Source organism: Aquila chrysaetos, chromosome 2 (assembly GCF_900496995.4).
Source record: "Aquila chrysaetos chrysaetos chromosome 2, bAquChr1.4, whole genome shotgun sequence".
Lineage (NCBI taxonomy): Eukaryota > Metazoa > Chordata > Aves > Accipitriformes > Accipitridae > Aquila > Aquila chrysaetos.
In genome coordinates, this window is record NC_044005.1 from 55,632,961 (window position 1) to 55,659,986 (window position 27,026).

General features: G+C 38.9%; 1 protein-coding gene across 12 annotated transcripts in view; it reads left to right on the forward strand.

Moving 5' to 3' along the window:
• Positions 1-1,291: 1,291 nt before the first annotated feature.
• The window catches only part of FAM184A (family with sequence similarity 184 member A), a 73,688-nt gene continuing 47,953 nt past the window's right edge, over positions 1,292-27,026 (forward strand). For 5 of the 12 annotated variants that reach the window (XR_003926686.2, XR_003926687.2, XM_030037337.2 and 2 more), the window contains exons 1-2: positions 1,292-1,829; positions 24,225-25,079. Coding sequence is in view for 8 of the 12 variants with exons in the window: in XM_030037337.2 (XP_029893197.2) it covers positions 1,662-1,829; positions 24,225-25,079 (1,023 nt within the window). In the remaining 4 variants the exon portion in view is untranslated. The remainder of the gene's footprint in view (positions 1,830-24,224; positions 25,080-27,026) is intronic. The other 7 variants (XR_003926685.2, XM_030037328.2, XR_005930774.1 and 4 more) reach the window with 4 other exon arrangements.

The following is a 27,026-nucleotide window of genomic DNA, read 5'->3' on the forward strand; positions in this document are numbered from 1 at the left end:
AACCTGTACAAAAGTAGCAACATCTAATTGTACCTTCTGGATAGCGTCCCGTCTATACATCAGAGAATCTCATTTGCCCCATCACCTCAGGTTTGCCCTGGCAGTTCATGTTGAGTTGGTTATTTATCATACTATATTAGCATGTATCTCTATTAGCAAGTGACACACATTGCTCTGTGATATGGACCTCTTCTTAACATTTACCATTCCACCTATTTCTACCATTTGCAAATTCTAAGTGATACTTTTCTGCACACCCTTGTTGAGAACAACAGAGTTAACTGCGTATTTTTGTAGTTTACCTCTTTGATATTTCTGTCTGCCTGCAAAGAATGCAGGCAAAGAAGAGATTTTTTTAGAGCAGAAAAAAAAGCAGTAAAAAAGTTAACTACTCGACAGAGAGTACCAAGGACTCTTTAAAAAATGAGTGCAGAGGCCATTAATCAGGAAATCAGATGTGTCCAACCACATTAATATATGTGTATTCTCATAAGGCCAAAGCCTAGCAAAGAGACATTACATTGTTAAAGAGGATGGCTATTCTCAGGAGTCGCACGGGATGGAAACAGAAGAAGAGAGCAGTCAAATCCAAGCTAAAGGACATCCTAAATTCAGGTGCAAACTCCTTCTGGCAGGGACCTTCGTTCCATACTCATCAGATCATGGGTCCATAACCGCGGTCTGCAGAGGCAGCCTCTGTAGCAAGGGAAGAGACTGGCCAGCTCAAGCGAATGCCGGCTCACCCCGCCATCCATGAGCACCGCGATGTTTCTTCCCCAAAACCTGAGGTCGTTGTGCCGTCAAACGCTCGTCTAATTTACTACCTACTTCAATTTTCAGACGTTACTTGCCCCTACCACCGACCACTGTGAGAAAAGGACACTTACTCCGGAACATACCCCGGGGGGGGCCTACAATCCCTCACCACCTTACTCACCCCCCCACACCGGACTGTGGTACCCCTGCCGCCCTTCCAGCGCTGAGGAGCTCTGCCCTCGCCCGCCCCCCGGTACCCACTGCCCTCTCAGGGCTCTCTCTCCGTGAGGTAAAAGGTTTAGGCGGCCGGCGTACATACCCCACCACAGAGGGGCAACCCTGACTGAAACCTGTACTCCGCCTCCCGCCCGCCCTGCCCCTGCCCAAGGCGGGGATGGGGGGGGGCAGAGGCGGAGGCGGGAACGAACGAACGAACGAACGAACGAACGAGCGCAGCGCGCGCACCCGCGGCGCGAAGGCGGGAGGCGAGCTCCCTCGGGCCGCGGCCGCTCTGACAGGCGGGGAGGGGCTGCGGGCGGAGCCGGCCAGTGACGCGGGGGCTTAACGCGGCGTAAACAGCCCGGCGGCAGCCCGGCAACCGGGTAGGGCCGCCCCGTTACCGCCGCCGCCGCCTCCTCGGCCTCCTCGCTCCGGTGCCGGGCAGAACGGACGGAGAGCGGGGGGAGAGGAGAGGAGAGGTTGGCGCCTCTCCTCACAGCGGCCCCGGGAGGCTGACGCCGCAGCCCGGCGCGGCTGGTGGGCACGGCGGTAGTAGGAAGAGCCCGAAGCCGGTCCCGGGGCGGGAGGAACCGCCTCGGGCGACGCTTGGAGGCTGGGCCGCCCTCGGCGCGGCTCCCCGCTAGGGCCGGTGCCGGCGGAGCCCGAGCGGCGGCCGGGCGGTGAAGATGGCGACCCCGGGGATGGGCTGGCAGCAGCCGCAGCACGGCTACGGCGGCGGCTCGGCGCCCGGCGCGGGAAAACTCGGCTCCGGCTCGGCCCAGCCGGGGCTGGGCGGCGAGCACAGCCCGGACCTGCATTTCAAAATGAGCAAGAAGATCGCCCAGCTGACGAAGGTGAGGGAGCGTCCTCCCCGCCGGGCGGCGGGAGGCGCGCCGGCCCCTCCGCCGCCTTTTATTTCTTCCCCTTTTTTTCTTGTTTCCCTTCGCTTCTTGCCGTCGCCTCGGCAGAGCTGGGGCCGAGGAGAGGCTGGCTCTCGGGGTCGGTGTTAAATCCGGGTGGGATGCGGCCGGGTTTGTAGCCCGAAGGCCGGGCCCGGAGCGGCCGCCTCGCCCCGGGAGCAGTCTCGGTCCCCCGGGGAAGGGGATCGCGGCGTAGCCGGGGTCCTGCGGCCACCGCGCCGGCGTACCGCAACCGTGGAGACGGGGAACGGCGGGCGGCAGCGGCGAACCGTTCAGGGAAACGGCCGCAGTACCCGTTCCCGGTTGGTTGTGTCCAAATCCCGTCTGGCACAGGCAGGTAGCTGGGTGCGTGGGAGGCGATCCCCGATTGCTGGGCTGATACTTGCTATTTATTCTATGAAAACTGTAGCTTCTCTTCTAGCTCTTTTGTACGCCGTTTTCAGTCTTTTTAAATGGAGAAATGCAAGTTGATGCTTGCTTTCCTTTTGCTAAAGAGAAATGCTCTTATTTAAGGTGTCTGGTAACATCTTAAATGCCTTAGACGGTGAGGGCAAAGTGTGAGGCTGTATCTGGTCTTGTAGGGCTGATGGAACAGGTTTCATTATATCATTCCCAGTATAGGAAATACATTGTATCTTTGTTAAAGGCTGGGATCAAACTACAAGGCGTTTCAAAAGCATGTCGTTAGGGCTGGTAGGCCCCATGTTTCAGATGTGGCTGTAGCTATGATTTACTTAGAATAACTTAAAAAATGCTTTGGTGTTGTAATCTCTCTTGTATGATGCTCAAGCCATAGGTGAATAGCATTGCTTAGGAAATGAAAGGCAGGTTATCTTTGTTAAAGAGAAAGCAGAAGAAATAATTTCTGTTAAGAATTATATAGCTAAAACATTTAAAGGTAATTTAAAAGCACTGTGGGAACTGATTGCATTCTTCAAATGTATGCTAAAATGGATGAAGGTGACATTTCATTGCAACTAAGAATGAAGAGAATGGAGACTGCTGGCAGTCTCACGGTGGAGACGTTCATATTTATGCACAGTTGATGCACCGTTGACCAGTTAAAAATAGTATTTCTCATGGCACACTGTGCACCTTAATGTATTAGAAAACTGATGACCAAGGGATGTTTTTTCTTGCCTTTGAATTCAGAGTCTCTTTTCTCTATATGCGAACACTGGTGGAACAAAAATTGTAATTTCATAGGAAAAGTAGAATTAAAATAAGCTGAAGAATCTCTTTGGTTTTACTCCACGTGCACACAAATGATGAATTAAAATATTAAAGATACTGCTACAGGCTTGTGCTCCCTGAAAGGTGCAAAAAACACCTGGAGACCATAAACGTATGTTAGACTTACCTTAAGGCCTAGTGCATATGCAAAGTAATACTTTCAAAGAATAATTTTTATTTGTGTGTGTGTCCTTTGATATATTTCCCTTCCTTTCTCTAGGAATTTACCCAGCAGTTTATAGTTGATGTCAGAAACAGCGTTCCACTTCTGTTGTGAAGTCATTTGTGTATACCCATGACTTCCACATCGCTGGGCATGTTCCCTGACACATAATAACTGAGAGGGCATAGATATCTTGAGGTGGATGTGAGTTAAATATGGATTTAAATGCATGGTGCTGGAATATTTTGAACTTCTGTATTGGAAAACATGAAGAGCGTGAAAGTAAATACTGGGGTTTTTTTATAAGTTTTTTTATGATCCATAGTAGAGTTCTTCTAAAATTCTAGAAATTGCATGCATGTCTGTCCTGCCAAAGACTTCAGAGTAGTGCAAATAAAAGCTACGAATTGTCTTCTGCTTGTGTATTTAAAATAACTGTGAACTATGTGCTTGTGCAAGGAGTTTACATGTGTATTAGACTTTTGCAGGACTGGAATCTTGTATTTGTTTCCCAGTGACTTGCAGGTTCTGGTAATGTTTTAGTTTGTGTGTTTGTGTCCTGTTTTCAAGTTTCAGGGAAAAAACTTGGAAAATCAGCTGATCTTTGTACTGACTGAAGGTCTGCAGTGAAGAACAGTATTTTTAGATGTAAAACAGGATGTATAATAAAAATACTTCTCTTGAACCTATTGCTACAATAAAATTAAGAATTTAAAGATTAAGATAAAAAGCATTCTAGCGCATCTACCTCAATGAAATTAATACTAAAATTTTGACTGTTTTGTAGTTAGAGGGCTCAGGTCCTGCATTTCTGTTTGTTACTTCACCTTTCAGAAAGGGAGGCTTAAAAGAAGTATAGATACTTCTGGGTAAAGTATAATCTAATCTAATCTTTCTAACCTGCTCTAGAATCTGAAGCCTGATTTGATAGGTAGCTGCAGAAATTAATCCTTGAGAAAGGACTCAAGCTACAGGGAAAAAATATAAACATGATACTTAATTTCCGTAAGTGAGAGTTAACTGTCAGGGAAGAATTAACTTCACTTTGCAGAAGATTTCTGGAAATAAGATGATGCGAAAAAGATATTAGGATAGTTCTGTGAAGGTCTTCTGACCAATTTCTGCTTTGTCAAATGCTTACTAACTTATGTGTATAGAATTCCTCTTCAGTAATCTAGAAACTTCTTACTAAGAATACCACTTCTTAATTGCACTCCTCAAATTGTTTAATGTCTTATATATAAGACACTTCTCACACACCTTCCAACTTTTCCCCATTTATTTTTTGTCTTCCAACTCTTCTCTAAGACTGCCTTGAAGATGCATTAAGTCTCTCAGTGGATTTAGAGCTGAACTCCGGCACTTTACCAGGTCAAAACTAACTCACCAATGCAGTATAGTAAAAGGAAATCTAAATATGCATGGAGCATTGCCAAAGGGATACACATAGTTAAGTTATCCAGACAGCTTCTGTCTTCTGACAAAAGAAATGTGACTCAATAGTTTATTTTTGCCTGTCCTTGTACAGTTTGTATTACAAGCCATTAGTAAGAGCAGAAGAAAATGCTTTCTCCATAGAAGATGCAGGTCACTCATGAAGTAAATGTAAAATTCCAAAATTAGGATTCCTCTGTTATGTTTCCATATTGCTTGGAGAGAGTCTGATGTTTCAGTCAAAACAATACAGGAACACAAAGAAAAAGGTGAAATTTGTTTAATAACCAGATTTAATCAGTAATTCAAGTGAGGCAAAATAAGATACAAATCCATTTCACTAAGCACAACGCTTCTGAAGTGCTTAACTTTAGTTTTACTGTTGGGCGGGGGGGAAAGACTTACTTGATTTAACTTTAATATGCTTAATTCACAGGGGAAGGTAAAACAAGTAGTTAGAAATGCAGCTTTAAAAAATAAGATGATACTCCATGTCATGTTTAAAGACGGCAGTAAATTGTAACTGAAGCAATTTTAGGTCTTCCTCTTCAGCGTAAGCTCCTTATTTTTAGGCATTTTGAAAGATCTGTGTACCAGTTTGGGGATAAAGTAGCATCTGACACAAAGATTAAAGCCAACAAGAAATAAACTGCGATTATGAGATTGCATATATGTGTTTGTACTACTGCATGCTGGAGTGCTAATGCATTGTTGAATTATGCCTGCTGCAGATGAAAATATGCATATATATTTAATTAGTTTGCAAAAGACAACTGGAATAGAAAACAAAAAGCAAGTTGCTGCTATGCTTACATCAATAGGGGAGTCTGGGATTAGATTTTACAATTGTCAGAAGAGTACAAGTTCAAGTGTTTTTTGTTTGGGTTGTTTTTGGTTTTTTTTTTTTTTTTTTCTTCTTTTTGTGTTGTAGTTTGCAGCTTGAGCATTTGTGATTGAGAAATGCATATCCTAAATGTGTCTGCAAAGCCTGTTGTGCAAGCTTTGTGACATCAACATAAATCTTTGACTTTATGGAGGAACTGCATGATCTGTGCTGGGATTATGCAATGAGAATCTTCAGCATTGATTTGGTTGCATGATATTAGTTGCAGAAATTTTACATTAACTGGAAGAAGAGTCAGTAAGTGCCATGCAGATGATTCACACCCTACCTACAGTGATTGTTTCTATCTATTTAATAAAAAGAAAAAACTGTACAAAACCTGATGTTTTCCCTTGGTATGTGCTTAGAGCTGGATAGTTTAGTTCTGGAAAGGTTCCAAAAAACTCAAACTAGTTCAAAGGCTAAGGCAACAAAGTTATCCAAGGCGCACCATACTTCAGTAAACAAGAAACTAGAATCTGGGACTCCTGAGAACAGAGTTCTGTTCTCAACTCTGCCATCAGGTTCTTTTGTAAATTTGAGGAACTGCTTTTTTTAAAAAAAAAACAACTTAAATTTCTCATTTGTTTTCCTGTCTTCCTGCGTTAGAGAGAAGTACTTAGAGAATAGATGCTAATGTAGTTGTTAGCCCAGTAAGTTGCTTGAGGATGTAGACAGTAAATTTATTTCAAAGAATAAAGAGCAAATTTGATGCTCTTTAATTCAGGTGCTTATGCTTCTTATTGTGTGGACTTTTTTGCTGGGATGGTTAAAGGTCTCCCTCAGCTATCACATAATGCAGTGCTATGCAAGTACGAGCTATAGGGTTTAACTTATATTAATGATTCTTAACAAAATATTTCCAGTGAAACTTTGAGTTTTTATTTGGAAGTATTCTGCCTCAGGAAACAAAACAACTAAACCTCTTGCAGAAGGCTCATTATGCATAGGATTGTAAGAAAACTTAAAAAGAAGAGCCCTTAAAAATAGGGAAGAAATGAGAATCTGAAAAACCCTGTAGAACTGTTTTGATGTTAGCTGTCATCATGTGGTAGTTGATGCCATTAACAGTTTTGTAAAAACTTGGGGTTGAGTTTTTTAAGCAACCTTATGTCATCTCTCCAATGTGTGTTAACATTGGCAGTAGGCCAGTATTTGCTAACAGTTCTAGGATTGCATGAAAAGAACTGAAATCTTGAGGCGGGTGTGATTTGACTACATATTTGAATGTCAAAATTTTTGCGTATGCTTCTGACTGGTAATGTGGGAATAAATGTTATGTTTCATTATTACATAAAAATAGTTTTCAAGGACTAGAAGGTATGACAATGTAATAGTAGATACTAAATTCTTGCACATTTCTCTGAAGATATTTAATTTTGGTTTGTGTTAGTTATTCCAAACATAGCTGAAGTAAACCCTCTAAGGGAGAGACTGAAGGTAGGAACTGAGAAAGTGAGAGAGAGAATATTTCTGAAGCAGGTGTCTTAAGATGTTTCTTTTTTAATCATGGTAGTATAGTCTCTCCATCTTCCCTTTCTGACTCTTGTCCATGTGGTGTTTTGACTGTGTCCTCATTCTGCAGTAGTTATGATCTTAGCAAGGGATAATCACAGAAGAGAAGTTTTCTGTACCCGTGATGGTATAAAGACAAAGATGGGACTGGGTAAAAATGGCATGTCTTTAATACCATCTGGTATAGTTCAGAAAAAGTAAGTAGAGCTTTCAGGCTCTCAAAATCTTCTTCAGACCTTAAATAAAATCAGCAGTTATTGTCTTTATCTGAATACTTGCTAGTTGAAGCACTTTGAATTGCTTTAAAGCAGCTGTGGCTTCTAATTTAGACCTGAAGAAGTCTTTCTTACCTTTCATGTTTTGTAGGACAAAAATTATGGAATTTGGTGTTTTAGTTAATATGCTCTTTGTCTCTGAAAGAAAAGATCAGGGATATTTAAAAAAAAAAAAAAAAAAAGTTGATAGTCCTGATATGAAGTCTGGGAACTCTTATTTAATGCTGGTTTTTTTTCCCAGTCAGGACTAGTTGAAAGAAGTTAATTATTCTGATACTCTGAAGAGCTCAGGACCATATCTCCCTTGAATGGTTCTTCCATTCATTATCATTGCATACCTATAAGGTGAGACTACGGGGTGCTATACGGACCTGATATAGGTATATTTTAGAGCTCAGTGTTGTGGTATGTGTGAATTAGGTCAATGACTTTACAGTCTTTTGTCACAAGACATCAAGAAGAAAGAGGGAGGGAGGACAAGAATAATATATTAAAAAAATTTACTCAGATGAAATTCCTTTCCACCTGCATAGTCTTAATGGTTGACTACTAACCCAGAGTTCTTTGGAGACCACTGACAGCTTAATGTTCTAAAGATAATTTTCTGTATGCATGTGTAATTGAAAGTGTGGTGATGTTGAAAAACTGATCACACATTAATATAAGCTACTAGAGTCTGAAATGCCTCTTTAATATGCTCATGCATATATTAGCTTTTCTGAGATTGTTTTGTTGTTGTTTTTTTCTTTCATGTTTTACAAACATCTAAAAGAATAATCAAAATAAAGACACAAATAAATTGGGGGAGAGGATGAATAGCATGATGTGGTGCTTAGGGACATGGTTTAGTGGTGGACTTGGCAGTGTTAGGTTTACGGTTGGACTTGATGATCTTAAGCGTCTTTTCCAACCTAAATGATTTCTATGATTCTATATGTATCCTCTTGCTCAATGCTTATTTGTATTTATTGCTATAATTAGATAATACAGAATTACAAGGAGCTGGAAAACTGTTAGATGTTAGGACTCTGATATGAACTTCAGCTGTTAAATCTGATACATCAGTACATTAAAGATATTTAAGGAAAACCTGAAAGATGAGGATTTTAGTACAAAGTTCAGTGTTATCAACATGTCAAAATTTAAAAATTAAAGAAGAACGAACATGCAGGCTATAAATGAATCCTGATATGGCAACATCCATAAAGTTTAAAATCTGTCAACGTTTAGCTGCTTTTTACATATGATGATATAAATCCTATGGAAAAAAATAAGAAATACTTGAAATTCAGTTTGATTTTGTGGTGAGGTTTTTTTTGCTGTTGTTGTTACATTTTTCAGATAAGTACTACATTGTGAAAGAAGGCTTTTGCTATTACCGTGATTTAGGTAAGAAAGTGCCAGTTCAGAGTTAAGAACATAATACTGAAATGCTTTCCTCCAGATGCAAAAGTTGTAAACAGGAGAGTCTGTTATATATATTTGAAAAAGACTGATGGTTGAACACTGTAATTGTACAAGGTATTTATAGATTCATTTCTTTGTACACTTGTAAATTAGCATGGTCATAGCACTTTGAAGTACTGAATCCTGCAAGGAGTTCTGATTTGTCAAGTCATATAAAAATGTATTGGCAGAAAACAGGTGGGTTGGTTTTTGCTTTTTTTATCTGGAATACCATGAAAGTGCAAAGAAGTTGTTTCAAAATGATGAGTCTTACCACTTCTTTAGAAAAAGTCAGATTGCAATTTAACCTTAGTCATAGTGGTTCCGTACTTTCCTCAAACACTGTAAAACTGTATTCAGTAACAGCATTGTTTGTATTTGGATATTTCTATATTGTCATGCAACCTATTGGTCACATGTACTTTATTTTTTAATGTCTAGAAGTGCAATTAGATTCATACTGCATTTAATACATGTGTAGAAATGTTATTTGCCATAAGTCATTGCATTGGTATGGTAACTTCCAGCCTTAAGTAGCTTCTAACCACTGAGATTCTTTCAATAGCTCATGCTCTAAACTCAGGCTTTGGCTTTAATAAAAACAGTAATTTTGTCAGTGATACTACTGTTTCTCCAAGTCTCCCTTGAAAACTTTACTCTCCTGTTAACTGTGTGGAGGAGGGGGGGCATTACCTTAAATAGTCACTAAATAAATCTGGCGAATCTCAACATAACATTATGAGTTCAGATGTGTATGTCTCTTGGCTGATACAAGTTTGGCAGTAGTAAGCCAGGCTTCTATGTATTCTTCTAATGACTGATGTCATACCAATAACCAAAGGCATTGCATTCCGAAAATAACCACAAGAAACAAAAACAGTCTAAAGCTATTCACTGTCTTGACCTACTTAATGCATATTACCTGCTTCTGTTTCCTCGGTCAGGCTTTTTTAACTGAACCTACAAGGCTATGAGGAAGAACAACCTTTTGCTGAGATTGTCACTTGGCTAGGTTCAAAATGACAGCCTTTAAAAATAGCTACTGTTAAAAAGTTAATGAAGTCCTTCTTGTTCAAGATACTCCTGTTAAATGAAAGACAACCTTTTAGCTAAAAGAAGTATTGAGGTCGTCATAAGAAATACTTGGTTTCTGTTTTCATTTTTATGAGCTTAAAGTAATCTTTTCAGCCAGTTTCCTAAAATTTTGTTTCTAGAAACCTGAATTGTAATGTATTCAGAAAACAGGTGTGCTATGATCCAGAGATTTTTAACTGAACAATGTTTTTGCTCACAACATGACTGAAAGCTATAACTTCTAGTAAAAAGTATCTGACACTGCCTTCTTGGGTCTAGTATTTTGCAGTATGAATGCTGATATGTTTGGATAGGTTGTACTAAAATGTATTTCAGTAATCTCCTACGACTGTCTCTGTCCTTTTAAAATTTGACAAATGAAAACAGTGGTAAATTATACTTTCTTGTTTATTTATCTGCTTTGTGTTATATGTATAGGTTTCACACTTCAAAAAATACAGTTTATTTGTAGCTGGTAGTAACAAGTAATCAAGGATGTGTTTACAGGCTAAAAAAATTTTTTTTAAAACACCTTGAGAATCTATGTATGTCTGTCTTTCCAACAGTAACCTGTATTGCCAACATAAGTAATGTATACTACTTACATTACTTATTTTAAAAAAAACCAAAACTTTGTGTTGTGCCAGTGAGTGGTAAAACTTTATTTGCAATTTTTGATCCATTATTTTGGTTGGGTTGTTTGCTAGCTTTCCATATTGTATCTTATATTGTAGCATTAAGTTACAGTTCCATTAAGTTCCTATGTCATTAAAATTAGTCAGTCCCTTTTTTCCTTCTTTTTCTTTTTTTTTTTTTTTTTAAGCATATTGCTGTTTGTTTTATGCTGAGATAGAGTTTGCAAAAATGTGTCCTAAAACAGAGACTGGACTTTGACATGAAGATCAGTTTGTGTTCTTTGAGCTGGTCTGGGAACATTCTGTGGCCATTCTCTTTACACCCATGATTCTTGTCTTGCCTTTCTTTATTTCCATGCTCTGCTTCACACTTTGCCATGTGTGCCTTTTCAGTCTACAGTGTAGACCATTCACAGTTTGGTGTATTGGGTATATTCTGCCTTATCTCCATATAGCTACTGCATGAGATTGCAATCCTTGTCATTTATGTTTGGGCAGGCACTGCTGTATTAAGTATCCTTGCACCTTCTGTACAAACGAAGAGCCTGAAGCAAGTGTAGCTTCTGTTGGTTTGTGTTATTTTCCATAGCTATGAGTTGATACTCTAGAATAAACTATATCCCAAATCCCAGAAATATTTTTGGACAGAGCTGTTTGTGTATTAGACTTTTTTCTCTAATGGCAATTTAATTTTTTTCTTCTTCTTCTTAAGGGCCTTTACTCCCTGTTCCTGAGGGTAACTAGATTTCTTGCTTTCAGAAAACTGTTATTTTGGCAAAGTTGGAGACAGAAGTAACATGTCCTGTCACTATAAAATATGTGTGCTTCTGTATGTGCCCATATGAAATGGTAATACTGTTTGACACCATACCAATGAAATATGGTAAATGTGGCCCCTTGGAGAAAATCTCATTGAAGTCCTGACTGATATGCCCTATTTGACTCTAGATTTGCTACTAATTCTTGAGCCCCTTCTGTTCTTGTGTATAGAAGAAGGATTCTTATAGGTTCTTATAGAAAAGGGAAGAATTTGTTTAAGTGTACAGAAAGAAATAAAGAAAATCCTTTCCTCTGGGCAGCATAAAAAAACGGTAGTTTGTCGAAGAACTTGAGAGTAGTCTCAAGTTTATCTACAAGAACTGATTTTATCAAAGAACATGGTATATCATCTTAGCGAAGTCGGAGGCTGTACGAGCTTTTCTTGGCAGGCTTGTGAAGCGGAGCCTTGTCTGACGCTTTGCCTGTCGGTTGTCTTGGAAGAGTGTTGGATTTTTCTCTCGCCCCGTTTTGCTCCGTTCCCGCGGAGGCGGGGGAGGGCAGCAGCCTGCCGCTCTCCGTGGTGCTGAACGCGGGGCCGCCTCGACTTTTTCGCTTCACTGGCACTGATGTCAAAAGTAAGTAAGTTTTACTTTCTGTTACGCAAACCAGTACGTTTCCCTACTAGAAAGATCTCTTTAGAGGCCCAACTTATATAACTACTATTGCCAAACCCTTTTTTGTAGTCAACGTGGTGAGCTATAACATTGATTACGCTGAACACTATGAAGGTAAGTGCAGTGAATTATTTCTCTGAAAATGTGTGCCATGCCATTTTGTAGTGGCTTCCCAAAAGCTTGACAAAAAGACAAAGAAGTGAAAATAAAAACAAGCCCTACTATTTTTTAGGGAGTTCTGTCAGCAAATTAAGAAATGTTTGAGAATATTTAAATGAGCAGCAGCATTTTATTCATATAGTCAAGACTCTAAAAGAGGGGTTCAAGTTTGATTTCCTAAAGCTGACTTAGGGAATATACAACACAAAACTTGATGATTTCCTTCAGGATTTATACTTGATTTAATTTTGTTCTGAAATAATTGCATTCTTACCTTTTAAGGATTTTACAAAGTTGGAAATGCAGTTGTCTTGTCATAAAATTCATTAAAGTTATCTCTTCTGTTTCTGGATGATGCCCAAAGTATCTGAGATTCAAAAGCCCTTGTAGTTCTCAAAAGAAGAGGAAATTGCATCTTGAAATTATATACTACTTAAAAAAAATTATTTTGATGATTAATCAAAAACAGTGATACAGGTCTGTAAGATGACTACCTTTTTCACCCTGTTTCTCCACTTAGGTGTTGCTACATTTTGTTTTGGGAACCGTTGAACTTAATATAACTCTGCTGAGAGAAAATTTATTTGTTTGTATATGGAACGATTCTTGTAGAGTGAAGATCTTTGCTATGTTGTTTGTTTTCCTATGGGCAAACCACTGTTATGTCCTCAATGCAAAGTCAGTTGCTGAGCTCCGAGAACTTCCCAGTGCATTGTTTTGCAGAGTCTAAATACCCACGAACAGATACAGGTCAAACGTACTACCTTAAGTTCCTCTAGGGATCTCTATGCCTGAAAGGCTCAAATCACATATGCAAATATTCAAGAAATAAATCTGTAAGGAAATGCAGCTCAGAGACTAAAATACAACTTGGAGTAGCCCTTTGGCCTATCCTGTTGTCCTTGCAGCAATTTAAGGTCTAATCATAGAGCAGATGTGTCAACTATATTCTAGATGGATGATTAGAGAGTAAATGGGATTCTTTCTCACCAGGAGGCAGATTGGGGAATTTGTACATCTGTCACTAAATTTTTTTTTTTTCCACTTTTTTTTTTTTTTTTTTTTTTTTTCCCTTCAGTATGCTTCTCAAGATTTAACTGTCTTAGGAAATTGCCTAAAGCTAACTGTGTTACAGATTTGTAATGGTTGTTTCTGACATAACCTGATTGATAGAGGTTAACATCCCAGAACCAAAAAGGGGTTTTGATTGGGTGTTGGTACTGCCACACCTCTCCCAGCACAAGGGCATTGAGTTGCAGTTGAAAGTATATGCTAAACCAGTCTGTAATAGGAGGAAATAGTTAATTCAAGTTGTATGTAGAATGAATACCTAAGCTATTCCTGCTCATTAGAGGGTTGTGAAAGACTATTTTTGCAAGTCTGTCTTTTATCACAGTGGAATTTTCAATCATACATCCTTTTTGGTCAACTCCTATGTGTTCTTTTCTGTGAAAATAAGCACACTTGAAGCAATTTGATTTAATTTGACTTTCTAATTCAAGTCACTGATTTATTGCATGACAACACAGGGGGTATAATGCATAGCTGCTCTTTTCTTATACACTTGTGTTTGCCTTTATAAATGGTGTGTTACCTGCTATCTGAGTCCCAGTAGGCTGTATCAGATGTTGAAACAAATGAATTTCCTGGTGGTTACACCTTCATCTCAGTTTATACCTTCCTTATGCTAGTTTTCTGAAGAATATGTTGCTTTCAAACAGAAATCATGTAGTACAGTAGATTGCATAGCTTATTTTTAGGTAATTTTTGTATATTCTCAGGCAACTGGGACGGGGTGGAAGCTGAAGCTACAATGCAGATTTCACTTCTCAACATGTATAGAATATGGGGGGTATGGATTACAGGGCTTCAGCATTAACAGCCCATTTCATGTCGTGCTTTCTTAAGTATAGTATAGTATTACCAGACAGGAATCTTCTGTGTAATGTAGCTCAAGAGCCTTACAAGGCAGCTTGTATCTCTTTCCTTGCAGATGTTCACAAAGCACTGAAAACTTTAGTTTTCTTTCTCTTATGTGGCCTGAGAAGCTCAGATGATGAGGTTTCTTTAGCTTGGGTTGATTCTTGTTTTTTTTGTAATTGAGTAGAAAGTAAGTCTAATTCCTGGTAAGTGCAAGGGGATTTGTGGTTACTTAATACTTTGGTAATCAGTCCATTACTACTTTTTGCTTCTTTTTGGAATGTTTATGTTTGGGTTGGGGGCAATGTTCCTTCTTTATTATGATACACTGGTATCACTAATGTTCCATTTTAATGGCATTTCAATGAATTCGTTAGAATCTCTGCATTGAGTTCTAGTGCATTTTATGTCCTGGTTCTGTGATTGAAGACTGCTCAAAGTATAGGAGGTATATTAAGAACTTAATGAAAAACCTATGGCAAACTAACAAGTGCAAGCATTTAAATAAATTCCTATCTGTAAAAGGAGACATTTCTGAAGTGTATGTGGCTCTGTTGGTATGCAGTGAGCTCGTTCATTTTTAATGTTTTTTTTTTAATTGTAAATAACCTACACTTTCATGGAAGAGATGTGGTTTTGGAAGCTGTATTGTACACAGTCTTTCTAACTGTTAAAGTATAGGTAGAAAGCCATGGAAGTTCTCTTAAAGTATGGATTAGAATTAGGGAGAGGATCTGCTAAAAGCAGAACAGAAAGCTAGGTATCAAAATCTGTCCTCTTTATTAGAACCATTCCTGACTGTATTATGGGAGAAGTGCATTAATTACTGGAGATGACTTGTGCTTACTTAAGCAGTTAAGAGTGCTATTATTAAAAAAACCCAAACAAACCAAAGCTTAAATGCTATTTGCTAGCTAAATTTGAACTTTAAAAAAGTATTCGAAAAGTTCAGCAAATTGGTTGTCCACTGCTAAATGTTTTAGTCTGCAAAGCAAATTGTTATGTACTGTCTCTTAACAAGTTAAGACATTGTTTATAACTCTATGGAATTAAAACCGGTGTATTGGAAACTGCATTGTACATAGAATAGTCTTAAAATGTGCCTCAGAATAATTTCTCAGCATTCTGAGTGTGTTCTTTGTAGCTTTGTGGCTTACGTAGATCACTCTTAAATTTTTGTCTTAGCTAATCGTGTGTTTTGCAATATGCCACCAATTTAGCTCTTTTGTTTGTTTGTTTCCCTTTTCATATAAAAATGGAGATTTTTACAGTAGTAGTCAGAACTAGGCATGTTTGTTTGAGAGACTGAATATATATAAACTGACGTGTCCATGATGCAGACCTGTACCCACCTCAAGGCCAGAGGCCTTGAGCTAATTATTTAATGCCAAGTTGCACACAAGTGCTCAGTAATATTTTTTTTCTTGCAAGTCTACTTATATTTGATTTATATGTGTTCCTTGATTTAAAATTGCCACTATTTTCTCAACTGCTGAATTTAAAAAAAAAAAAAAATTAATGTATGCTGAAGAAAGAAGACTTCTTGGTTTTCCTTTAATCATCTTTCTCTATCATATTAGCGATCACAGATTTTCTTCTTACGATAGTTTGTCACACCCAAAACTTGAGGTCTTGATGAAGATCCTTATTTGACTGGCCCACCAGGAATGGGGAACTTTTGTTGGTGAAAAATTCTGAAAAGTCTTACCTACAGATTTTGTATGATCGATTGCTGGAAGAGTAGGAGTTAATGTTTCCCATTTAATGTGGAATAAAGTAAGTATTGTAAAAGAGGCAAATCTAGCAAATCATTACAATATAAGTGCTCTTAAAATAAGCTTCCTGTATTCTAGCTGCCAAACAGAAGCAATAGTAGAAGCCTTTATTGCAGTTGCATGGGACGGCTTTTTCAGAATATTCCCTAGTGTAGCCCTCCAGAAGATTATATCACTGATGAAGTTTAGATCCAACTGGATAACCATAATAAGAAAATACAGATGTTGGAATGGTAACTGAGTAGTCAGGTTGAGAAGCCACAGGATTCCACTTACTATATTTAATGGGATGAATGGAAGAGAATGCTTTATGACAAAGCAATATAATTGTATGCTTTTACCAGGACATCAATTTTCTTGTAGGTCTCTAATGGAGATACAATTTTCCTACTTAAGTATACACCAGCTCTGTCTTTTTTTTTTTTTTTTTTTTTTAATTGAATGGCTCAGAAAACTTGTGGTGGAAGGAACTGCACAAACTTTAATTATCTTGATAGACAGACCAGAGACTAGGAAAAAAGTGTATTCAGTCTTTTTTTGTGGACTGTTTTTAAGGAAATTAAGTTAATTACATCTTCACTGCTGTTTGTCATGTGCCTTTGTGTTTTCTCCAGGTGTATGCTAGACAAGTAGACATTAAGGTGGACTGAAAACTGGCTGAACTGCTGGGCTTAAAGTGTTGTGGTCAGCAACATGAAGCCCAGTTGGAGGCCAGTCACTAATGGTGTACCCTAGAGGCTGACAGTGAGGACAATACTGTTTCTTTGTTAGTGACCTGGATGATGAGACAGGATGCACACTGAGACAGGATGCACACTCAGCAAATTTGTAGACAATACAAAGCTGGGACAAGTGGTTGATAAAACAAATAGGTGTGCTGCTGTTCAGAGCTAGACAGGCTGGAGAAATGCACCAACAGTAACCTCATGTAAAGTCCTGCATCTGGGGCAGCATAACAAGTACATGGTTGGAATTGACTGGCTGGAACACAGCTTTGCAGAAAAGGCCCTGGGGTCCTGACAGACAAGTTGAACATGAGCCAGCAATGTGTCTTTGTGGCAAAGAAGGCCAATGGCATAGTGGACCGCATTAGAAAAAGCGTTGCCAGCAGCTCAAGGGCAGTGATCCCTCCCCTCTACTCGGCACTGGTGAGACACACCTGGAGTGCTGGATCCAGTTCTGGGCTCCCCAGTACGAGAGAGACATGGACATACTGCAGCAAGTCCAGCAAAAGGCCACTAAGATGATTAAAGGACTGGACCATCTGTCATACTAGGAGAGACAGAGAGCTGGGACTGTTTAGCTTGGAGGAGAGAAGGCTCAGGGGGATCTTACAAGTGTGTGTATACCAGATGGTAGGGAGTAAAGAAAAAAGAGTGGGCATATTCTTAGTGGTGTCTCATGAAAAGATGAGGCAATAGGCACAAACTAAAACATAAGAAATTCCACTTAAACATGAGAAAGCACTTCTTTTGCTGTGAGGATGGTCAAATACTGAAGCAGGTTGCCCAGAGAGGTTGAGGAGTCTCCTTCCTTGGAGATATTCAAAACCCACTTGAGCAAGGCCCAGCACAGTCTGTTCTAGCTGACCCTGCTTTGAGCAGGGATGTTGGACTAGATGACCTCCAGAGGGGCCTTCCAACCTCAGCCCTTCTGTGATTCTGTACACGTGCTGTTTCTGTAATAGTTAATGGGTCGAACCTTGAAGTTGTTGGTGTGAAATGACAAAACTAATAACCAGTACTGTGTAAATACTGAGAGGTAGCTAGGAATTATAAATGTTTTTCATTGTGTGATAGATACCTGTAGGTTACTGGAAAGTATCCCAGTGGGCCACTGCAAACTTGTCCTAGATTCATCTCAGGCTGAGCTTTGAGAATAAACTTGGACTGTCAAGTGGTGTGATTTGGGCAAAAGTGACTGTGCAACCTTCTTTGCTTACTTTATGGTTTTGCTCCTATAACCTAAAAAAAAAAAAAAAAGAGTGGAAGCTTAGTGATCAATCCTTAGTTTGAACATGATTTTTATTTTTTTGGTTAAAATCTGGATCATTTTTTCCAGAGAAAGGGAAAAGAAATTACTTCAAGGTAGTCTGATATTTCTGGGGAAGTGGCTCAAATTCTTCTAGTTATTAAAAATTCCATGAATAGACAAGTTTCTGTTCACTAAGTGATTGCTAAAATCACTTGGAAGGTATCATGTTGTGTCCCAGCCCAGAAACCTGAAGTTTAAACCACGCTTGACTCCTGGCAGCAGACTGCATGGCTTCTGAACTTGTGAACCCCATCTTCCTGTTGTTGCTCGGCAGGTTGGTCTATAAAATGCAGGTAATGTGCTCCTTTTGTTGAATCTTTGATTGCAGAGTGCTCTACAGCTGTAGATTTACCTGCTGGCATGCTTTTGATTTCTGTTACCTGTTTGGCTTGGTAATGGTTATTCCTGTTCCTGGATCTGGATGAAGTGTATATTTCCAGGATAGGCTACTGTAACATGAAGCTCCTCATTACCTTCCAGAAAGCCTCTCATCTGTTGTCTGGTACAACTCTAGGAGAAAGGAAAAAGGTAACAGTGAATGATGGAATTGAGCACATTGGCCATTCTGTCCCTGTGCCAAGACATGCTCTGTATCTGTTCTTCAGGTGAGGACATCTCCTACCCCACAATTATTTGGAATGTGGCGTGCCTTTTTCTGATAATTAAATTTTAAGGTACAGGCTCTGTAATCATTTATAAATATGCTGAGCTGTAAATGCAAATGGATCTTTTCAACCAGTGGGATTTACAGGTAAATTCTTAAGAAGAGTTGATATTTTGCTGTGGTTCATACACAAATAAACAGAACACAGGAAGGATTGTAAGTCAAGTAGTTAATGTGATATTGATCTGTACTTGGCAGTTCAGAAAGTAGAAATGGGTTATCAGCACATCAGATTACAGGTACTTGAGGAGCATGTGTTTAGGAGCATGTGGAAAGCGTCTTTAGGTGTATGTGCCTCCATGAGGCTTTATGCCTTATGTATTTGGTATTGAACATCAAGAAATGGGAAAGTACAAAATAAGTGTTTTTCCCCTGTTTAATTATCAGCTTAGATGTTAGTGAATAGCACATGTCCTCTGACTTACCAAGACTTCTCTTTTATAGAAAATTAAGCGTAAATGTTTAGCAACAAGTGTGGAAGTGAAAAATGGTTGTTGTTTGTTTTCAGTCAAAGGCTGAATGTTAGGTAGAAGTGGAAATCTGTTAATGTTCTACTCCTGGAAATAAATTATGCTGATCTTCATGGCATCATTCTCTAAATAATTAATTGTAAACAGAAGACACGAGAGATTACTTTGGAAAGCTTGTTGTTGTAATAAAAATAATTCAGTATTTGTTTTCAGAGTTTCTGAAGTACTAAATTTTACCTAGGCATAAATTGAGCTAATGCATAAAGACTGTTGAACAGCTGAAGGATATTTTTGTAGTAAATTTTCTGTGGAAGTATATTTTGGGGAAAAATTTTCAAGTTCTTGCCCCCTGTAGATTTTATCTCGAAGTAAGACTGGTGTAGTTAGACTGGCTTTTCTGGGGAGATGGTGTTGGCAGGGGATGCAACTTTTACAGCTGCAGACCATATTTGTCTCTTACCTACTTATCATGTTGTGCCCCTAATGCACTGGCCCAAGCATTTAAGAAGACTTGCAGTGAACCAGATAGCTGAAGAACAAGTGCCTGCCTTCCACCTTTTCTGTGATGTCTAAGCAATCCTGGCCTAAAGTTCTAGGCATGTTTCTGTTGCGCTGCCAGCAACACAAGGACTGGATTGACAAAGCACCTGTATTTGCAGTGTTTCCATAAGGGAACAAAACTTTCTAGGTAAAGGGATTTTTTTTTTTTTTTTTTTTTTTTTTTTTTTTTAATTAAAAGAAAAAAAAACAGAGAGATGGGCATACGTAGGCTTTGGGGTTGGGATATTTTTGGTATGCATAACTGTCCTGGTTTCAGCTGGGATAGAGTTAATTTTCTTTCTAGTAGCTGGTATAGTGTTATGTTTTGGATTCAGTATGAGGATAATGTTGATAACACACTGATGTTTTCAGTTAGTCTAAACACTACTTAGCAACAAGTCAAGGGTTTTTCAGCTTCTCGTGCCCAGCCAGCAAGAAGGCTGGAGGGGCACAACAAGTTGGGAGGGGACACAGCCAGGACAGCTGACCCAAACTGGCCAATGGGGTATTCCAGACCATGTGACGTCATGTCCAGTATATAAACTGGGGGGAGTTGGTCAGGGGCAGATCGCTGCTTGGGAACTAACTGGGCATCAGTCAGCGAGTGGTGAGCAATTGCACTGTGCATCACTTGTTTTGTATATTCCAATTATTTTCTTAGTACTGTCATTTTATTGTTGTTATTATTGTAATTATTATTTTCTTCCTTTCTGTTCTATTAAATTGTTCTTATCTCAACCCACGTGTTTTACCTTTTTCCTTCCAATTCTCTCCCCTATCCCGCTGGGTGGGGGGGAAGTGAGTGAGCGGCTGCGTGGTGCTTAGTTGCTGGCTGGGGTTAAACCATGAAAATAACATGTTTTTTTAAAGGGGGGTTTCAGATTTAGCAGTACCTTGGTTTTCCCCATTAAATGCTCTGAGCAGAGTTGTCTCTTGGTTACAATTTAAGGAAAAAAAGAAGTCCTGTTGAAAATGCAACTTCACAGATGATTATAGGAAAAAATTTTCAGAGCTTATCTTGTGGTGTTCAATGTCTGGCTAGCAATGCATGAGAAGGAATAAAATGCTATGTTATAATTGGCTGTCTGTCTACTTTGTAAGTAGTAATGCATTTGTAAGAATGTACTCTGTGATTGTGGACAGCTTCTCTGAAAGACTGTTTCAAATAACTTTGAAGTATTTTCCTGTATTACTATATTTTTATAATGTCCTATGGAGCAGAAATTTGCCCAGTAAACCCAAACTTTTTCTGGTTTTTAAATTGGTTGTTTTATTTATTTTCATTGATCATAATACATAGATTTTAAATGCTTAAATATAACATACTTCTCATTATTTGGCATTATTTGGTCAACAGGAAGAAAAGGGGGAAAAATTAATGTAATACCCATTGTAATAAAAGGTATGAATATTCTGGACTATAGTAGAGGATACATTTCTACATAAAATTAATTCATAGTAATGCGTGAAGTTTTTTGATGTTTCTTGTCGATGTTGTGGACTAAACTTTTCTGTTTGCATCCCACTGTATCTGTGGGGTGTGACTTGTGTCTAGAAAACCCTTGTTATGGTTTCCCAGTATATCTTATTTCTTCCTGCATCTAGCAGTTCTTATCTACCCACAGACAGCAAGGGTAGGTCAGGCTCACTGGTCCATGTGTTCCAAATCATTAACAGGTTATGCACGAGCAATTCCTTGTTGGCACTGTAGTTGTGTAGTTTGTTAAATAGATGTGTAGCACTGACAGACTCTTGGGGTGTCTCTGGAGGCTCCAGACAGCACCAGTGCTCACAGGCAGCAGCACCCCAGCAACGCTGGGAACAAGACACTTCACCTGGACTAGGCTGAGTATAGTGCTCTGACCCAGGGACCCACATATTAAGTCTAAAATGAAGGTTTACCAGAGACAAAAGGTTGATGTTTGTATAAGGCGTGTAGTGATATTTTTTTTTCTCATAGGTATCAGTTCCTATTTCCATGTAAAATTAGAGAGAATGAATCACGCACATTTTTGAAGATATTTTCTGTGCTGCAAAATATATTTGGCACTTAATACTAGTATTAAGGTGAATTACATGTTTCTAATTAGAAAAGCATTCCGTCATGACTAAATTGCTGGCAGGAGCAGATGACCAAGTGCAGCTGACCAGGCAAGAGCTGGTCAGCTCTCCAAGTCATAACATCTGTTTGGAGTCAAAAATATTTCTCAGCCAAACAGTAAAACTTTAATCTTTCAGCCACAACCAGTGTTGAACACTGGTTGTTGTTTGTATTCCATGTAGTTCAAGACACCAGTGCTAATGCAGCAATAGACTTGCTTAACCTTATGACATAGAATATAACTAAACACTCCAGTACTCAATTATTGGCATAAAAAAAGGTGGTGGTTATTGTTACTAACTTACTCTGTTGTAATTCTTCAGACCAAGGCATATAGTATTTCAGTAGATTCCTATTAATAATTAAGTTACTGTTTTGTATAAAGAGTATTAAGGCCTTTAGCTGGCAATCTCCATATTCTTGGAGAGAGTATGGTTCTGTCTGTACCTCTGGAATGATATGCTAACTGAAAATACAGTAAATTTAATTTTTTTTACAATTTAATTTTTTTTTTTTTCTGTCATCTGGTAAGAACTGCAATGTGTATGATGCATTTAGAGTAGGGCTGGAAAAAATATGAATTACTCAAATGAGCAGCTTATGCTTCTTGGTAATATGCAGTTGCACTGAAAAAGCTACTAGTATTTTTAAAAGCATTTACAAGCGTGCTTTGGAAATGGCTCATCCTCTAATTTAAAAATAGAGAGTGCAATACTTGTTTTATCTGCCCACCTCCCAACTTTTGCAACCTTGCTGCCTCTAAATTTTCAGAAACTTACTTGACTAAGAAGTATTTATTTTAGCTGGAACCCTAAATGTATTAATTTGTTCCAATATATTTCAGTTTCTGCTTTCACGTCATTGAAATGCTGTTAGGTTGCTTTTGCTTCAGTTACTACAGACTTTTCTTCTATGTTCCTATGCTAATAGAGTGCATTACAATCTCAAAGATAAAATCTGCTATAGCTATTCCCTTACTTTAAAATACTGAGATTTATAATAGAGTAATTTGATAGAGCTGGAATTCAGGCTGCTGAAGAACATATGTTGTGATACAACATTCAGTGGCATGCATTTTATTTAATTTTTACGTTTTTCCGTAAGACACCCATGTCCTTCATTTAGGGAATGAGTGGTGTTTATAGGATTTGTAGTTGTTCAGTGCTTTTTGTATGGAGTAAGTGGATGATGAGAATTTAAAGATACCTTCTGAATCTGGCATTGCATATAGGCTTATTCTTCACTTGGAATTTTCAGTGAGGGTCCCATTGCCAAATAATAATACCCTTGAAAATGCTATATGGTTTATACTTTCTGCAGATTATAGTGCTGCAAAAGCTGAGACTGGAACACTGCCTAAAGTGAGGAAGAACATTATGACACTTCTGTGCACAAAGACAGGAGTCAAGGGCTGGTTTGAGCATGGGATTTGATCAGCGTTCTGCAAATATTTATAACAATCTGATCATAAGTGTGACCTTTTTTTTTTTTTATGTGATAACTTTTTAACTACATTGTCTAGCTTCTCTAACCAAAAGTAAGCCCTCTTCATGCAAGATACCGCATGTACATTTTTAAATAAATAAAATAAAAACCACAGTTTTCAAAGTATTTCTGATATGAGCTAAGAAGTTGAGCATTGGACACCATTTAAACGACAGGGAAACTAACCTTTGGGATCCAATGGCTGAGATGATTGTATGTTGGTGACAGGAGGGAGGTGAAAGCTTTGTGGTCAGAAGTTACTGTTGGCATCACCAAAGACAATGAGAATATAAAAGGTTGAAATCTTGGGTGAAGGGCATTGCAGTGATAGTAGTGATTCTGCTAATGGAATTGCATGTGGTTTTGTTGTCATTTTTTGCAATGTATTGGAGGGTTTTTTCGAGTCTCTGAACCATGAAGCTCTTTCGCAGTAGGAAAAACTATTTTTTCTAGGAAGGAAGCCAAGTGTACCTGCTGCCTGCAGAGGTATTAGCAGTATTAAGAACAGCTACCAAACCCATGGAAGACCTATTTTTTTTTTCCTTCTTTCATTAAATAACGTGTGTGTATGTTAGAAAAATTGAATTAGAATAATGTAAGTTAAACTGGGTTTTGTGATTTTTTTTTTTTTTGAGTTATTTTCTTGCTATATATAAAGATGAGTGAGGCTGTTTAGTTCTTTCCATCTGATACTGTTTCAGAACTTTTTTTTTAATCTAAAGCCTTCCCTTTTAGGCACAGGTAACAGAATGGTGAGTGTTTGTTATTTCAGACAATAAAGTTTAAAATACAGTGCCTGGACTTCTGTTAAAAAGGTGCTTTTTTCCAGTAGTATTTACAGCAAAACCTTCAACAGCAAAATTATAGGTTAAAAAGTATAGAAAGATCATTCTACAAAATGTATACGTTTGTAATGACTAATACAGCGTTTATGTAGTCACATTCACAAGAACATTTGGTGTCTTATTTGTATCATGAAAACCTGCCATATTGTCAAAGTAACTTTCAGAGTACCTAGGTGATTTTTCTTATGATTCAACAGGTAACTCAAATGCCTTTTCTGTAATACAATATTATTTCATGTTTGTAGGTAATATATGCTTTGAACACTAAAAATGATGAACATGAAGCTGCTATCCAAGCCCTTAAGGATGCTCATGAAGAAGAAATTCAACAAATTCTTGCAGAGACCAGAGAGAAGATCTTGCAGTATAAAAGTAAAGTTGCAGAAGAAATGGATCTCAAGAGAAAGATCCAAGTTTTAGAAGAGTCACTGGAAGATCATAAAAAGATGAAACATCAGGCCTTGACAGAATTTGAAGCCTATAAGGATAGAGTTGAAGATATGCAGCTTTGTGCAGAAGCTCAGCATGTCCAACGTGTAGTGACCATGTCAAGAGAAGTAGAAGAGATCAGAAAGAAATTTGAGGAAAGGCTACGAAGTTTCATACAGTTGCAAGTGCAATACGAGAAGGACAAGCGTACAGCTCTGGAAGACTTGAGAGCTGCCCACAGGCTTGAGATTCAAGAACTTCTGAAGACTCAACAGAGTCAGAATGCTACATTAAGTAAGGGGCAAGAAAAGCTAGAGGAATTGCATAGACTGGAGCTGGAAGACTTGAACAGTAAAGTTGAAGAGTTAAGGCTGGAAAGAAAAAAACTCATTGAGGACTATGAAGGCAAACTCAGCAAAGCACAGTCCTTCTATGAACATGAACTTGATTCTTTGAAAAGATCTCAGCTTTTTACAGCAGAAAGTCTGCATGCTTGCAAGGAAAAAGAAGTGGAGCTAAGGAAAGAATTTCAAAACCAGGAAAGTATTTTACGGAAGAATCTGGGAAAGCTTAAAACTGAATTGCAAATGGTCCAGGATGAAGCTGCCAGTCTACGGGAAAAATGCCAAAAACTTCAGGTGGCTCTTGGTACAGCAGAAAACAATGTTCAGGTAAGATCGATGATATGTTGTTCCCAAGACTGTGAATTTTCTTTCCCTATTTAGGCTGTCTTTCCATGAGGCTGGTAGTTGAGGTGACTGGAACATGTAAACTTAATTTTCTGTCACTTGTACTTGATTATCTTCTACTTCTAATTTTTTTAAATTTATGTATATTTAAAAATTTATTTTGTGTTTAATTTTCCCGGACTGAATTATTAGTCCTTTATATTCGAGGAGAATCTAGAAGCCCCTACCCAGGTGAAAGTCTTGGTCTCCTTCCTTTCAGCTGTTCATGAACAGAACTTGATTGTTCTAGTTGTAGTACCCAAGCGTAGGGTACTCAATAGACTACTCAAAACTGTTGCCACTTAAAGAACAGACAAAAACCCAAACCAAACCCTGTTCTCCTCTCTCCAGAGGCAGTATCTTTGGATCAGGTCTTTGCACAAACTCATCCCTCCCTCCCAAAAAAAAGATTCAGAGAGGGAAGGAGGATGTTGGTGACTGGTACCATTTGAGATGTTATGCTGACGAACTTGAATGCTTGCTAGAAAAGTTGTACAACCCCTTATCTAGACTGTACAGTTTCTTGCAGAAATGTATTTGACAGGAATGTCATACAACTGACGCTAAATACAATGAATATTCTGTATTTAGTGCAGTCTTGCTTGTAGAGGTCATTAGTGACTATCTTGCCTAAGGGTGTTGAGTGTTAAGAAAATTAGGTTTGTAGGAGGCAAGAAAAAAAAGACAAATTTGTGAATGTTTTAACTTTTTTTATATAACAATATCTTCAATGATGTTTTCACAAGCAGTAACTGAAATACTGTACATGTTTTCAGTGTGTACCGTTTTTGGCTGGGATAGTTAATTTTCTTAACAGTAGCTGGTATGGGGCTGTGTTTTGGATTTGTGCTGAAAACAGTGTTGATAACCCAGGGATGTTTTTGTTACTGCTAAGCAGTGCTTACCCAGAGCCAAGGGCTGTTCTGCTCCTCACCCCACCCCAGCAGCGAGCAGGCTGGGGGGGCACAAGGGGTTGGGAGGGGACACAGCCGGGACAGCTGACCCAAACTGACCCAAGGGACATCCCAGACCATAGGACGTCATGCTCTGTCATATAGAGCTGGGGGAAGAAGGAGGAGGCAGGGGGACGTTTGGGGTGCTGGCGTTTGTCTTCCCAAGTCACTGTTACATGTGATGGATCCCTGCTGTCCTGGAGATGGCTGAACACCTGCCTACTGGTGGGACGTGGTCGATGAATTCCTTGTTTTGCTTTGCTTGTATGTGTGGCTTTTGCTTTACCTATTAAGCTGTCTTTATCTCAACCCGTGAGTTTTCCCACTTTTATTCTTTTGATTCTCTCCCCCATCCCACTGTGGGAGAGTGAGCGAGCGGCTGTCTGGGGCTTAGTTGCCTATCACAGTTAAACCCCAACACAGTGTTATTTAGATACTGAAGTTTCTTGTCCTTAAATAAGGACAAGACATCCCAGAAATACAAAGACCGAATTTTTTTGTTCGGAAAAAAAAATAAGACTTAGTATGCTGGGCTTGAAGGAAAATATTCTGTGAAATTCTGCTTGGTTTTTGGTAGCTGTGCTTAGGCCTCGAGAACAGTAATATCTGTGGGTAAGCTTAAGTATCTTGTCTTTTGCATTTGTACTTACTCTCAAGTTTCAAAGCCAGAAGTACCTGAAATGTGATGGTTGTAGTAATTTTGGAAGCATCTTTGGGTAGAACTGAGATGGGCCATGACCTTTTCCCATTTATGATCTAATTCCAGCCCATCTTTTGGACTATCCTGCCTTCTTGTGTAAAGGCTACAGGGTATAGTGAAGGATGACTGCTACCTTTATCAGATGTTGAATTCAGAATACTTTCTTCTGGTTTCCCAAGGAGCCTTCCAAAAGTTCATTTCCAACTCAGTTCAGTTAACGAAGCAGAACTCTTGCCT